At 42.2% G+C, this 12,096-nt stretch overlaps 2 protein-coding genes across 3 annotated transcripts in view; one reads left to right on the top strand and one right to left on the bottom strand.

The window, feature by feature from the left end:
* The window catches only part of LOC106806913 (alpha-actinin, sarcomeric-like), a 37,107-nt gene extending 28,237 nt beyond the window's left edge, over positions 1-8,870 (bottom strand). Inside the window, exon 1 of one of the 2 annotated variants that reach the window (XM_014809080.1) lies at positions 8,665-8,870. In XM_014809080.1, coding sequence (XP_014664566.1) covers positions 8,665-8,769 — 105 coding nt within the window. In that variant the 5' untranslated portion in view covers positions 8,770-8,870. The remainder of the gene's footprint in view (positions 1-8,664) is intronic. The other variant, XM_014809079.1, reaches the window with a different exon arrangement.
* A 148-nt stretch (positions 8,871-9,018) lies between these two features.
* Positions 9,019-12,096, top strand: part of LOC106806905 (leucine-rich repeat-containing protein 74A-like) — a 12,557-nt gene continuing 9,479 nt past the window's right edge. Inside the window, exons 1-4 of the mRNA XM_014809050.1 lie at positions 9,019-9,045; positions 9,305-9,508; positions 10,230-10,337; positions 10,504-10,597. Coding sequence (XP_014664536.1) covers positions 9,019-9,045; positions 9,305-9,508; positions 10,230-10,337; positions 10,504-10,597 — 433 coding nt within the window. The remainder of the gene's footprint in view (positions 9,046-9,304; positions 9,509-10,229; positions 10,338-10,503; positions 10,598-12,096) is intronic.

Genomic DNA, 12,096 nt, shown 5'->3' with positions numbered 1-12,096 from the left:
GGCACCCTAATACTTTCGCATTGTTCTCGTATTAATACACTCGAGTGGTACGCAGTACGATGCTTTAATACTCAGCGTACATCAGTTCGCAATGCAGGAGCTAGGGCATTCGCTGCACACTTGTTCGGCGGCAACGCTCGTGCGAAGCGCCAGTAAGCTGCCCCCACCACACCCACCCGCCTAACCCTACTGGACTTTACCTAGGTCTTCGAGTCTGGTCACAGCGCCTCAGAAACACACCGCAACACAGCGTCCGGCCAGGGTACGTGCCTATGCACACTTACTTGTGTGAGGTCCGCAACGTCTTTATCGAACCACAGAACACCTTCTCTTAGCCTTAGGCGCATTCATGACGCGCAGCTCAATCAACAGCGTCGCCTGTTCTTGTGGTTTCTTTTTTAGCGCGCTTTGTCACGCGTATTTTTTTTTGCAACGGGCACGACAGAAATTTCTTCCACGTAACATATGGCGGGTATGCGCTCGTACGCAGCTATCATCACACAGAGCCCATCGCCAAGCAGATTACTGTGATAACGCGATGAATTAGTTTCGCACGGTTTTTTACAAACAAGGAGCTGCTCGGCCTCTGTACAGGCGGCAGGAGAGACCAAGTATTTGGTGGCAGGCGGTGCAAAAGGTCATTATCATGCGAGAACATGCTTGCTAGGGCTACGTGGATTTCTGAGCTACCGCACGCACGCACGCATGCACACACATTCACATTTATTACACAGCACGCACGCACGCACGCACGGACGGATCGCACGCCACGCACGCGCGCGCACACACACACACACACACACACACACACACACACACAGTGACACGCAGGTGCGCATGTCGCTTTATTTACGATTCATATGATAATTTTCGCTTCCAAAATTTAGCTGGCAAAACGACTGTTCGAAACTCAACTGCCCAGAAAACATGGCTAGGTTCATGATTTGGTTCGTGCATGCGGATCGCTTGGTTCGTAGCTCACGTTCCTAAATATTCAAATTTCATGATTAAATATTCATACACATTCAACTTTCATAAACAAACACCAATGGGGGACTTTGTTGTTCGTTCCCAAGTTCGGGAAAAGGTAGCCAGACATTTTGACTCGAAAGGCCTTGCACTAGAATCCGCAGAATTCAGAGGGCCTGTTGTCTAAAACATCATAAACAATTATAAAGCTGCAAATGTCACAACTTTTACATGACACCTAACTTCAACAGTAATGACATTTTGGACTTCTGGTGTCATAAGTTCATAACTACTGCTTCTGATGTCTGACACCATATCCAACTTGATGTTCATACTTTCAGCATAGTCGCCTGTGGTACCGAGTAGATACCAGAACATTAATACTATTGTAAGTGCGAGTAAATGCTCCAGATATTTCACGATAGGTATAATTTCGATGCGTACTGGCCGCAACAGCGCTATATAATACATATGATAAACACAATGCTTCCTTCTAAAGCTGATTAGGTGGTATTAGAACGCGTGGTATTCAGCTAGCTCAGCGAGCAGAGAGAAGGGTCACCTGAGCTGCCAAGGACATTACTGGTGGCTTTTGTCTGCTGTAAACCGCAATTACATCTACTGACAAGTGATTGCATACACTTTAGCGCTTGGTGGGGAAATAGGCGTGCAAATGAGCTGAACTCAAACCACCCACTGCATTTACCATATAGCCGAGCTGTCTGTTGTCACACAGATCTCAATGGTAGGGTCACAAACGTGTAGAGATTTACATGCTTCAGACAGATATATATATATACATTTTCATGTTTAGATGCCACCATCTCCGTGCAACAGCAGACAGAAATACTAAACACATACGCACGCACGCACGCATGCAAGCACGCACGCACGCACACGTATGGCGTACGGTGAATTCAGCCGCGTAGTTTGGATTGTATGTCTTGTTGTTCATGAATCAGCCTGTAGCCGTTTGTTTTGGCTACTTCTTATCTCTTCTTCTTTTACTCATGGGTCATGTACTTTAAAAACAATGTTTAGTAAACTCCATATATATATACACACACGCACACGCGCACGCACACGCACGCGCACACACACACGCACGCACGAACGCACGCACGCGCGCACACATATAGGGCTGTGACGATATGGATAACTATCACGATACACGATCACGATCTGTATCACGATCACGATCACGATACGATACGATGTGGCAATTATACGATATGTATCACAATAATTTCAAGAGAAACTACCTGGCAACCTATAGGCTACACTTAACCAGTACTTTGTGAATGCTTATGAATCAGTATCCTGGAGCGCTTAGTAAACAGCTGCTATTAAACCACGAATTGAGTCATGCTTCTTTTGTTTTCTGACAAAAACTGCTACCAAATGATATGGATTTCATACCATAGAGTAACGATACATGAATTGTGAATATTCGTAGAGGTTTGTATCGCAAATATCAATATATCATTGAATCGCCCCATCCCTATTCTAATATATACTGATGAATTTGTTTCTGATTTAAAACCAACTTTTGACACATTTCCTATGTAAATTAATGACGATTGTAATCTCAGTCTGTGATTTTTCTGTGACACATTCTCCAGACTGCTATGGACATTTATACATTAATTTACCCTATTCGTCCTTTCTTAGATGACAAGCTAATCTATGGTGTTGGTATAGCTACAATACCTACTTCACAAACTACCATTTGAACGATCAATATAATGATTATGTGATTACATAATTACCAAATAGAAGAAATTTAGAGATGCATGAGTGAGTAGAACAAGTGAACTATAAAAAAAGTGTAAAATATCCTGCAAATTGCAGATATATACTTCACATGTAAAAACTTACAGCGCACATGTACACACTACACTACATGTAAAAGCATTCTACATTAAGTTAACTTTTGCCTATCGAAATTACATTATAAATCAATTAGTAGTTTGTTCGTGAACATTTTTACATAGTTTTGTTCGTTTTTTATTCCATCTTTTCTCATGTCAGCAAACCATTGGCTGATGATCAGCTGGTGAACTACTAGTAATCACAAGCTTGGGATGGTTTTTCACCTGCAAAAATGGGAGTGCCTTGGAATTTATCACGAACCCGAAAACTAGTTATTGCACAATCACAATGTACAAACTGAAAGTGCAAAAGTATGCAGGATATAGCTATGCCTATATGCACATGTATACAAATATCCTTCCATACTAGAGTGATTGGTAGTAAAAGTAGAGCAGTTTACAAAAGATTTGCATTCAGAAAAACACATCTATGCAAGGTTGAATATAAAAGAACATCTGTCAAAAAAGACCCATCGTAGATAATCCAGTATACAAACTCAGGAAAATGGAAAACGTTAATACCAATCAAAATTTTAGGCAGATGATATCATATAATACAACATGCACAAATTTAAATTACGTTTCATGAATATTTGCCATACCCCACCCTTCCATTCCTTATAGGGTCATAACTAGCAATTAATTGCCGTAAACACCCTGACAATCGCGATCATGATGATAAGAATTTTCAATACGTCACTACATGTATAATGTAAAATGTATTAATATAATAACCTAGAGTAAATACATGTATTATCATTTCTAACATACAATAATGCTCATCAGTTATGTGCAGTTATAACTTATGATATTATTGTTTACACATACTCTGCATTTTTTTCTTATATGACATATAGCACATAAAACTTATTGAATTACAGATGCAGGTGTAAACAGTACTTGTCTACTTTAGGACCTTACTATAGTTGGGGGGGGGGGGTCAATGATATGCGCATCATCAGCCACCTAACAATAACCCTTTAACCATAACCAAACCACATGATTGCAGTCCAGTTGTCCTAAAATGTACTTAACAAAATGTGCAGTATCATATGCCATCTGTATTGTAATTGTAATTTCTATATATAACATTGATAAGCATGAATACTAATCTAAAATTATCCAGGCTTCAATTGCTGTGAAGCCTGAAGGGATTACGAACAAAGTGGCTAAACGCCCAGCTTTTCATGACATCTTTGTAATAAATGTATGTTACTATGTTATCTTACTTTAATCTATTTATAGTAACAATAGTAATAATCTATTTATAGTAACAATAGTAATAATCTATTTAGAAGAAGAAGGGGAAGAAGAAGAAGAAGACGACGACGAAGAAGAAGAAGAAGAAGAAGAAGAAGAGGAAGAAGAAGAAGAAGACGAAGAAGAAGCGCCATCGGCAAGGCGTCTGCGCACAAAACCGCGTCAATCTGTTGTGCTCGTCGTGCAGCATTCGCGGCGAACAAATTCTCGAGCCGTCAGAGCGACCCGCGGGAGTTCCAGTTACCGGCAGATGTGTGCTCGCGATTGAATTAAATTCAACTTTAAGGTAGAACCGTGCATCCCAGCCAGCGCTCTCTACATTGCTGTAGCGCCGGACTCTTTTCAACGGCGGTCTAATTGCCGTCAGCGGAGGAGGCAACGGAGGCGGTGGCAGCTCAGGTGTCTTCTAATTATTGTACGGCGCGCAGCGACAGAGTAGCGTTTTCTTCGTCTAGGTTCGTCGCGTCTGTGCGTGCGGTATGAGAGTTGCTCGGTATGTGTGTGTGCGTGTGTGTGTGTGTGTGTGTGTGTGTGTGTGTGTGTGTGTGTGTGTGTGTGTGTGTGTTTGTGTGTGCGTAAGGGCTGTATGCCTACGTGCGTGTGGCGTACCTACGTCCGTGCGCGCGCGTGTGTGATTTACCTATATATTATATATACTGCCTTTACATATTGTGTATATAGATATGAGGCTAGCCATTTGCATTGTGTATTTTTCCGATCACATACTCCGTGTTCTTAAAACAGAATTGAGACACATACGCACATACGTGATAGACACTTGTTGCATCATGCGTGTTGTATCTACAATTCTATAAATTGATTGTCTATACTATTATTTAATCTTACCTTTGTCCATGGTATTGTCCAAATTTAGAACTACGTGCGCTAAAAAAAAGTCTCTAAAATACATTTAATCACGATTACAGCATCATAATATCGCATATGTATGAGAAATAGAACAGCAAAACCATGTCACAAGAATATAGTGAAAATCACGAGGACGAGCAACCACCTAAATGTGTTAGTGCACAACCGAATGTGAATGGGGCGACGGGAATTGACGACAGCGAAACGTTGGGTGAAGATGACCCGCATGATGATAACGAACTGTTATTAAAGGTAGATGATGAAGAATCGGACGAAAATATCTCGAAGTGCAGGTTTGAATTTAATGGTTAGAAAATACGTTTTTGTACTAATTAATAATATTAGTTTCAAGATATATTAAAAGATGCGGTTAAGAAGCCCTATGCGTGATGACGTAGTGATTGACAAGGGACAGCATCGTGGTTGACAAGAGGCATCGTCGTAATTGACAAATGGGACGTCGTAGTTCACAAACAGTGATGTCGTGGTGAAGAAGGTGTAGGGTCCTGGTTGACAAGGGGCAACGTCGTTGTTGACAAAGGAGAGCGTCGCGGTTGACGAGGAGCAAGGCCGTGATTGACACGAGTGACGTTTTAGTTGTTGAAGGCCGACGTCTTGCTTGACAAGGGGTTAACGCCTTGCTTGACACCGGTTGTGGTTGGGAACTTGATGAAACCACGCGACGACCCATTCCTCTGTCACTAACGCAAACCGACGGAAACTTTAGGTCCCATACATATATGCAGGGGTTAATAACGACAAATGACAAATTTGTCATTATTAACCCCTGATATATGTTATATTGGAGATGAGAGGAGAGAGAGAGATAGAGGAAGGTAGTGATATAGTGAGAGGAGGAGCGCAAGAGAGAGAGAAGGCGAGAGAGAGAGGAGGAAGCGGATAGAGGTAGAGAGAGAGCGCGAGCGCGTGAGAGAGTGTGTGTGTGTGAGAGAGAGAGAGGGGGGAATAGAGGTAGAGAGAGAGAGCGCGCGCGCGCGCGTGCGTGAGTGAGAGAGAGAGAGAGAGGGGGATAGAGGTAAAGAAAGAGCGCGCGTGAGAGAGATAGAGGAGGGTAGTGATACAGTGAGAGGAGGAGGCGGATAGAGGTAGAGAGAGCGCGCGCACGTGAGAGAGAGAGTGAGAGAGAGGGGGAATAGAGGTAGAGAGAGAGAGAGAGAGAGCGCGCGTGAGAGTGTGTGAGAGAGACAGAGAGAGAGGGGGATAGAGGTAGAGAAAGAGAGAGAGAGCGCGCGCGCGCGTGAGTGTGTGAGAGAGAGGGGGGATAGAGGTAGAGAGAGAGAGAGAGAGAGAGAGCGCGCGCGTGAGGAGAGAGAGAGAGGGAGATAGAGGTAGAGAGAGAGCGCGCACGCGTGAGAGTGTGAGAGAGAGAGAGGGGGCGCGCGTGAGCGAGTGAGAGAGAGGGGGAGAGAGAAAGCGAGAGAGAGCGAAAGAGAGAAAGGGGAGAGAGAGGGGGGAGATAGAGGTAGAGAGAGAGAGCGCGCGTGAGAGAGTGAGATATACCCGCGAGTGACAGTGTTAGTTAGATATTTAGACACACAGAAACGGCAATTATTGTTGATATGACTGTTGATATTTGAACAGTTGTGATACACAGGATATGAACAAAATAGTGTGTGGTCATTCAGCTCAATAGTGTGAATAAAACATTTCTGAATCATGTTTGAAGCCTGTAGCATCGATTTCTGTAATAAATTCTTATCGTTAGACCTGAATATGGGGGTGGGTCCGAAGTGAAATGTTGCAGAATGCATTGCTGTTGTCAAAAGTGTATTCTCGTTTATATTTACTCTTGTTTCGAGCTGCACTGCATATATAGCTGTAAAGCACATCCCCCATTTGCATCATTGCAAATGGGACATCATTGTGAAGGAAAATGAACAGGCTTTCCAATGTTACCAAATGCAATTAAAATAATGCAGGTACATGAGAGATATCACCGATCAAACCTGAATTTCCGAACATTTTTAGGAGTGTACGTAAAAAGTCTCCAAAATGAAAACAACCTTCAGCAGTTTACGGGTTAGGAGATACAGAGTCAAGACGGTATTCGTAGTATCTTTCATTTTAGATACAGTGTAAACAAAAGTCTATTACTTTAGATACATTGTTTACATTAAAGGTAGTAGCCCTCATTTGCACAACCTCCCAATTTCCATAAAATTTCATTTGTAGATGGCATCAGGATGTTTTCTTTGAGTTCTTAGGGCGTCTTCTAGTCACATTAAGAGGAAAACGTTTAATTTCTCATTTAAATGTCACATTATAACCATAAATCCAACGCTGTGATGTGTACTTTGATGAGTCCTCATTTTAAGTTACAATGAGCATAAATTTGTTCGAGCCCTCCCACGATGCTTTGCAAATGATGGCTACTACCTTTAAAGGAAAAGGGGATTCCAGTCCTTTTTTTAATCTCAGACTTCAGTATCCATAAAAAGAAACGTGTTTCACTCAGTGAATGGTTGTAATTCCACTACATGTGAAAAGTGTCAAGTAAATTTTGTTTTGAGGTAAATTTAAGAGATACATGAAGATATCATAGCTAGTTGAAGCTACCATACTTTAACTCGTTAAATTCTGAATCATTATAATTGTTTGCCCCTTAAATTAGAGCTCTGCCTGTTTTGTTCTGCTCATTCCGTTGTTCATTTTTGTTTAGTTTCTTGTTCACCGTTATTCAGTTTTATTGTTCATATGTTTTGATCATTTTCGCTGTCATGTTTTTGCGGTTTCACATGCTCACCATACACTACTGTGGCAACCAAGTATATTATAATAATGACCCATCTGCCTACTATTAGTACTATGACATTTTATTTTGAGGGGTGGCAGACGTTGATAACCTGCGGGTTCTTTCGCCACTCCTGTGCTTCTTTTGTAAACTAGATTACCTTGACTTGTATATTTCCTATTTGCCGCTGTACACTGTATATACACTGTAGACTTATGCACAAAATAAACATCTTGAATCTTACTAAAATTTCAAAGGTAGGTATTAGTTGCTGGAAGTGCTAGTATGCCCTCGAATTTTACGCACACTTGCATGCGAGTAGTTGCCAATATTACATGTATATATAGTATGTCTTTCCATACAATGATCGCAGGTTATACAATTATGTTGCTTGTCACATGTGATGTATGTGCCTATATTCTATAACGTTCCCGGCATGATATAAGCCTGCAGTGCATGGTTAGGAGTGCTGGTACGGTAGCCATCTGAAATTACACTACAGTGCCGTGCTTTATGATATTATTTCTAGTAGTACCGAGTAGTAGTAGTACTACTACTAGGCCCTAGTAGTAGTAGTAGTACTAGTAACTAGTACTAGTACTAGTATACTAGTACTAGTACTAGTAGTACTACTAGTAGTAGTAATAGTACTAGTAGTAGTAGATTGTTCCAGTTCCATGAAACGTGAAGATATAACATTACTCATTGTACGCAAGCAGTGTACACAGTGTCAATGCAAACTGTGGCCGACTGCGTCTGAGTAAACGTAGACTACGACATGACAGACCTGTTAGTGACACGGGGATCCAAGATTGTACCCTACGGACGTACGGTGCAACGAACAGCACACAACAAACTCAAACACACTAAATGCAGACTACACGTCACTGACAGTGACAGACTGACAGTGCTATACACGCGACTCGCGACAACAATAGTTCTTACCTTTCTCTGTTGTTTCTCCCAGGCAGGGTCTAGCAGCAGATCTCTCTCCCATTCATCTTCTTGTTGCATATAGTCACCACCGTTTCTAGGGCTGACACGAGACATGTTTGTGGACTTTCCGCCCCCTACTTTTGTTCTGTAGGGACACAAAAATAATCAGATATGCGTTCAAACGTCACGTGATGGCGATCCGGACATCCTGCTGCCGCACCATATCTCGATCATCAGCAGGCTGTGTCAGCAGGTGGCGCTCGTGCCTAGCGGGCGGGCTGCAAAATCCTGTAGTGCATAATTATTGTCCTAAATATATAACGGTGCTACAGTCATATGGTGTATATAGCACATGCAGCTATGATGGGCGCAAATGCCATCGGGACACAGGTGACAGGGGGCACCTCCCCCACACTTTTCGAAGGGTGGGGGACACAATATCAATTGTCCCCCCCAGGTTTTTGAACATGTGCTTCTGCATGAGCCCCTTCTATAATATTATTATTTTGTGCTTGTCTCCTATAAATGAAAAAAATAGAAAGTATAAAAAATGACTCCCGATTGATAGCCTAAACTGAATACAGGTCCCCTTTAAAAAATCATGGATCCGTCCCTGCAATACTCACATATGAACACGTTATGATTATAGAAATATAACGTGCTTGTAATTATTATAACAGATAAACAGAATGCGTTCGACGCGAGTGGCCGAAAGACATATGTGAATGCGTGTGAGATGCTCGGCGTAGTACCGGTGTCATACTTCATGCGTCACATTGAAGATGAAGTGGTGAACTTACGGCACCACGGGCTCGGTCCGCACGGTGCTAAGGCGATGTCTCTACCCTTGGTGGTAGGCTAGCTTCAATTGATATATTTGGCGCATGTCTGTCTTACTGCTGCTACTGCTACTGCGATGCACTTGCTCGCCCGCGTACACACATGTTATATTATGATGTTACAGCATTTACAGCATGTTTACACATCTTACGACATCGTGGCTTCATCTTCTGGTAATTTTATAGCTGTTTAGCATCGTTGCTAAGGATTGCGTCCGTTATGTTGAGTGCACCGTAATACCGCGCAGTTTTCATGGTTTCAAAGTGTCCCTGTCTCGGCTCTTTCCAAACGGGGCATTTTCTTACCGGATGCCGAGGCGCCTAGCGCTTCGCCTATAGCTGCAGATGCGCGAAGCGCCGAGGCAGCGCGTGATTCATAAATCTGGATTCATTGTAAACACCAACGGTGCGGTGCGGATTTGACGATACCGTTGAATAAACCAATGTGGTAACAGTTAACCGGCAACAAATTAATTGAAATAATATACTAATTCAAGGTCTATTAATTCCATATATAAGTGAAGAATCACAGAAACTTAAAGATTGCCGCGCGCAGTGCCTTTCGCAGTTTGTCGAATATACGCGATACCTATTTGATGAGAGCTTCTCACTATAGTAACTGTTGTGGTCTTACATAATTGACTTCCTCGTTCTTACATAAATATCGAATTAGCATGATGGACAATGATATTGTAAATGTATGCGTAACATGTGCTTTTCTTTTCTGCATGTAAGGGTAACACATCTGTCCTTGTCCTAAACCTCGACGACAATTGGTTAGGAGCCGATGGTGTAGTTTACATCAGTGAGATGCTCAAAGAGAACTGCTACATAGCCGATTTGGTATGAAGATTTTGTCTTTGATATATATCGTAAAGTGATGTAGCAAGTTTTACCGCCAATGTGTGCCAGATAATAGAATACCAATACAACGATGCCAAATGTTATAATGAGCGTAATAATTAGGTACAACTTTTGTGTCAATGTTACGCACTACCATATGTTACAGAGTCTGGCGGACAACCGAATCTGCAGTAAGGGAGCCCAGGCCATCGCTGAAATGTTGTTGATCAATACTACAGTGAAGAAACTAAATCTTGCCGGTAAGAATACATAAAAACTGGGGAATTATACCGGCAAAGTAACTTTACCTACGTACTTTAGCACGACAATTTAACTATACCGCGCAGTGACACTCGCACATTATCATTCGTATATCTATTATACATATCGTATAATATTACCGTACTATTATTTAGGTCGTACTGCACGCCTGAAACGGTGCTCGCGCATGCGCACTATCTCCTGAGAAGATTATAATATTTTGCAAAAATTGAGAATTTAAAGTGCAGAGGGGTCATCCTAGCATATAGATTGATATGACAAAATTCCATCAGTATATCTCAATTCAGAAATAGGAAGCAGACCTTGTATGTAAAGTCCCCGAGCTGCATATACTAGTCAGTATATATAACCTGAATACACAACTGTTTTAGCGCATGTGCAATATCTCACCAGAGGAGCTTTATTTTGTGATGAAAACGCATTTAGTATGGTCAGGTGGTCTCTCAGCATCGATTTCTGTAATAAATTCTTATCAGTAGACCTGTGTTTATAATAAGGAGAGCGCCCTAGCCTGTAGGGTGCAAAACTCTTACTTCATCCCCGCCCGCCCTTTCCCTTGTCTTCCTTGTCACACGCTCGGCCTCCTGCTCTTTTCACCGCCCCTCGACTGTCTTCCCTGCCACCTTCCCTCAGTTTCCCACCCCTCTCTCCCTCAGCAAGCTATATTTACGTACTTTTCCTTTGGCCGTACTGCACGTCTGAAACGGTGCTCGCGCATGCGCAATATCGCCAGAGAACAATAATATTTTGCAAACATTATGAATTTTAATTGAAGAGGGGTTATCCTAGCATAGATTTCTATGATAAAATTATATCAGTAGATCTCACTTCAGAAATAAGAAGTACACCTTGCATGTAAGGTCACCGCTGCATATACCATTAAGTACATTACCTGGCTACGTTACTGTTTTAGCGCATGCGCAATATCTCACCGGAGGAGTTAGATTTTGTGATTAAAATGCATTTAGTATGGTCAGGGGGTATCTCGGCAGAGGTTTCTGAAATAAATTCGTATCAGTAGACCTGTGTTTATAATTTGGAGAGCGGCCTAGCCTGTAGTGTTCAAAACTCCTACTTCATCCCCGCCCGCCATTTCCCTTGTCTCCATTGTCGCACGGTCAGCCTCCTCCTTCTTCCACCGCCCCTCAGCTATCTTCCCTGCCGCCTTCCTTCAGTCTACCACCCCTCTCTTCCTCCGCCAATTATATTACTTTTTTGTCTTTAGGCTGTACTGCACGCCTTAAACGGTGCTCGCGCATGCGCAATATCCCCCCAAAAGAATAATATTTTGCAAAGATTATGAATTAATAATGAAGAGGGGTTATCCTAGTATAGATTTCTATAATAAAGTTTTATCAGTAGACTTCACTTCAGAAATAGGAAGCAGGCCTTGCATGTAAGGTCCCCGCTGCATATACCAGTCAGTACATAACCTGGCTACGTTACTGTTTTAGCGCATGCGCAATATCTCACCAGA

This window comes from Priapulus caudatus, unplaced genomic scaffold (genome assembly GCF_000485595.1).
Source record: "Priapulus caudatus unplaced genomic scaffold, Priapulus_caudatus-5.0.1 Scaffold185, whole genome shotgun sequence".
NCBI classification, from domain to species: domain Eukaryota; kingdom Metazoa; phylum Priapulida; class Priapulimorpha; order Priapulimorphida; family Priapulidae; genus Priapulus; species Priapulus caudatus.
The sequence above is the reverse complement of the archived record's forward strand: the minus strand, read 5'-3'. Positions and strand labels throughout refer to the sequence as shown.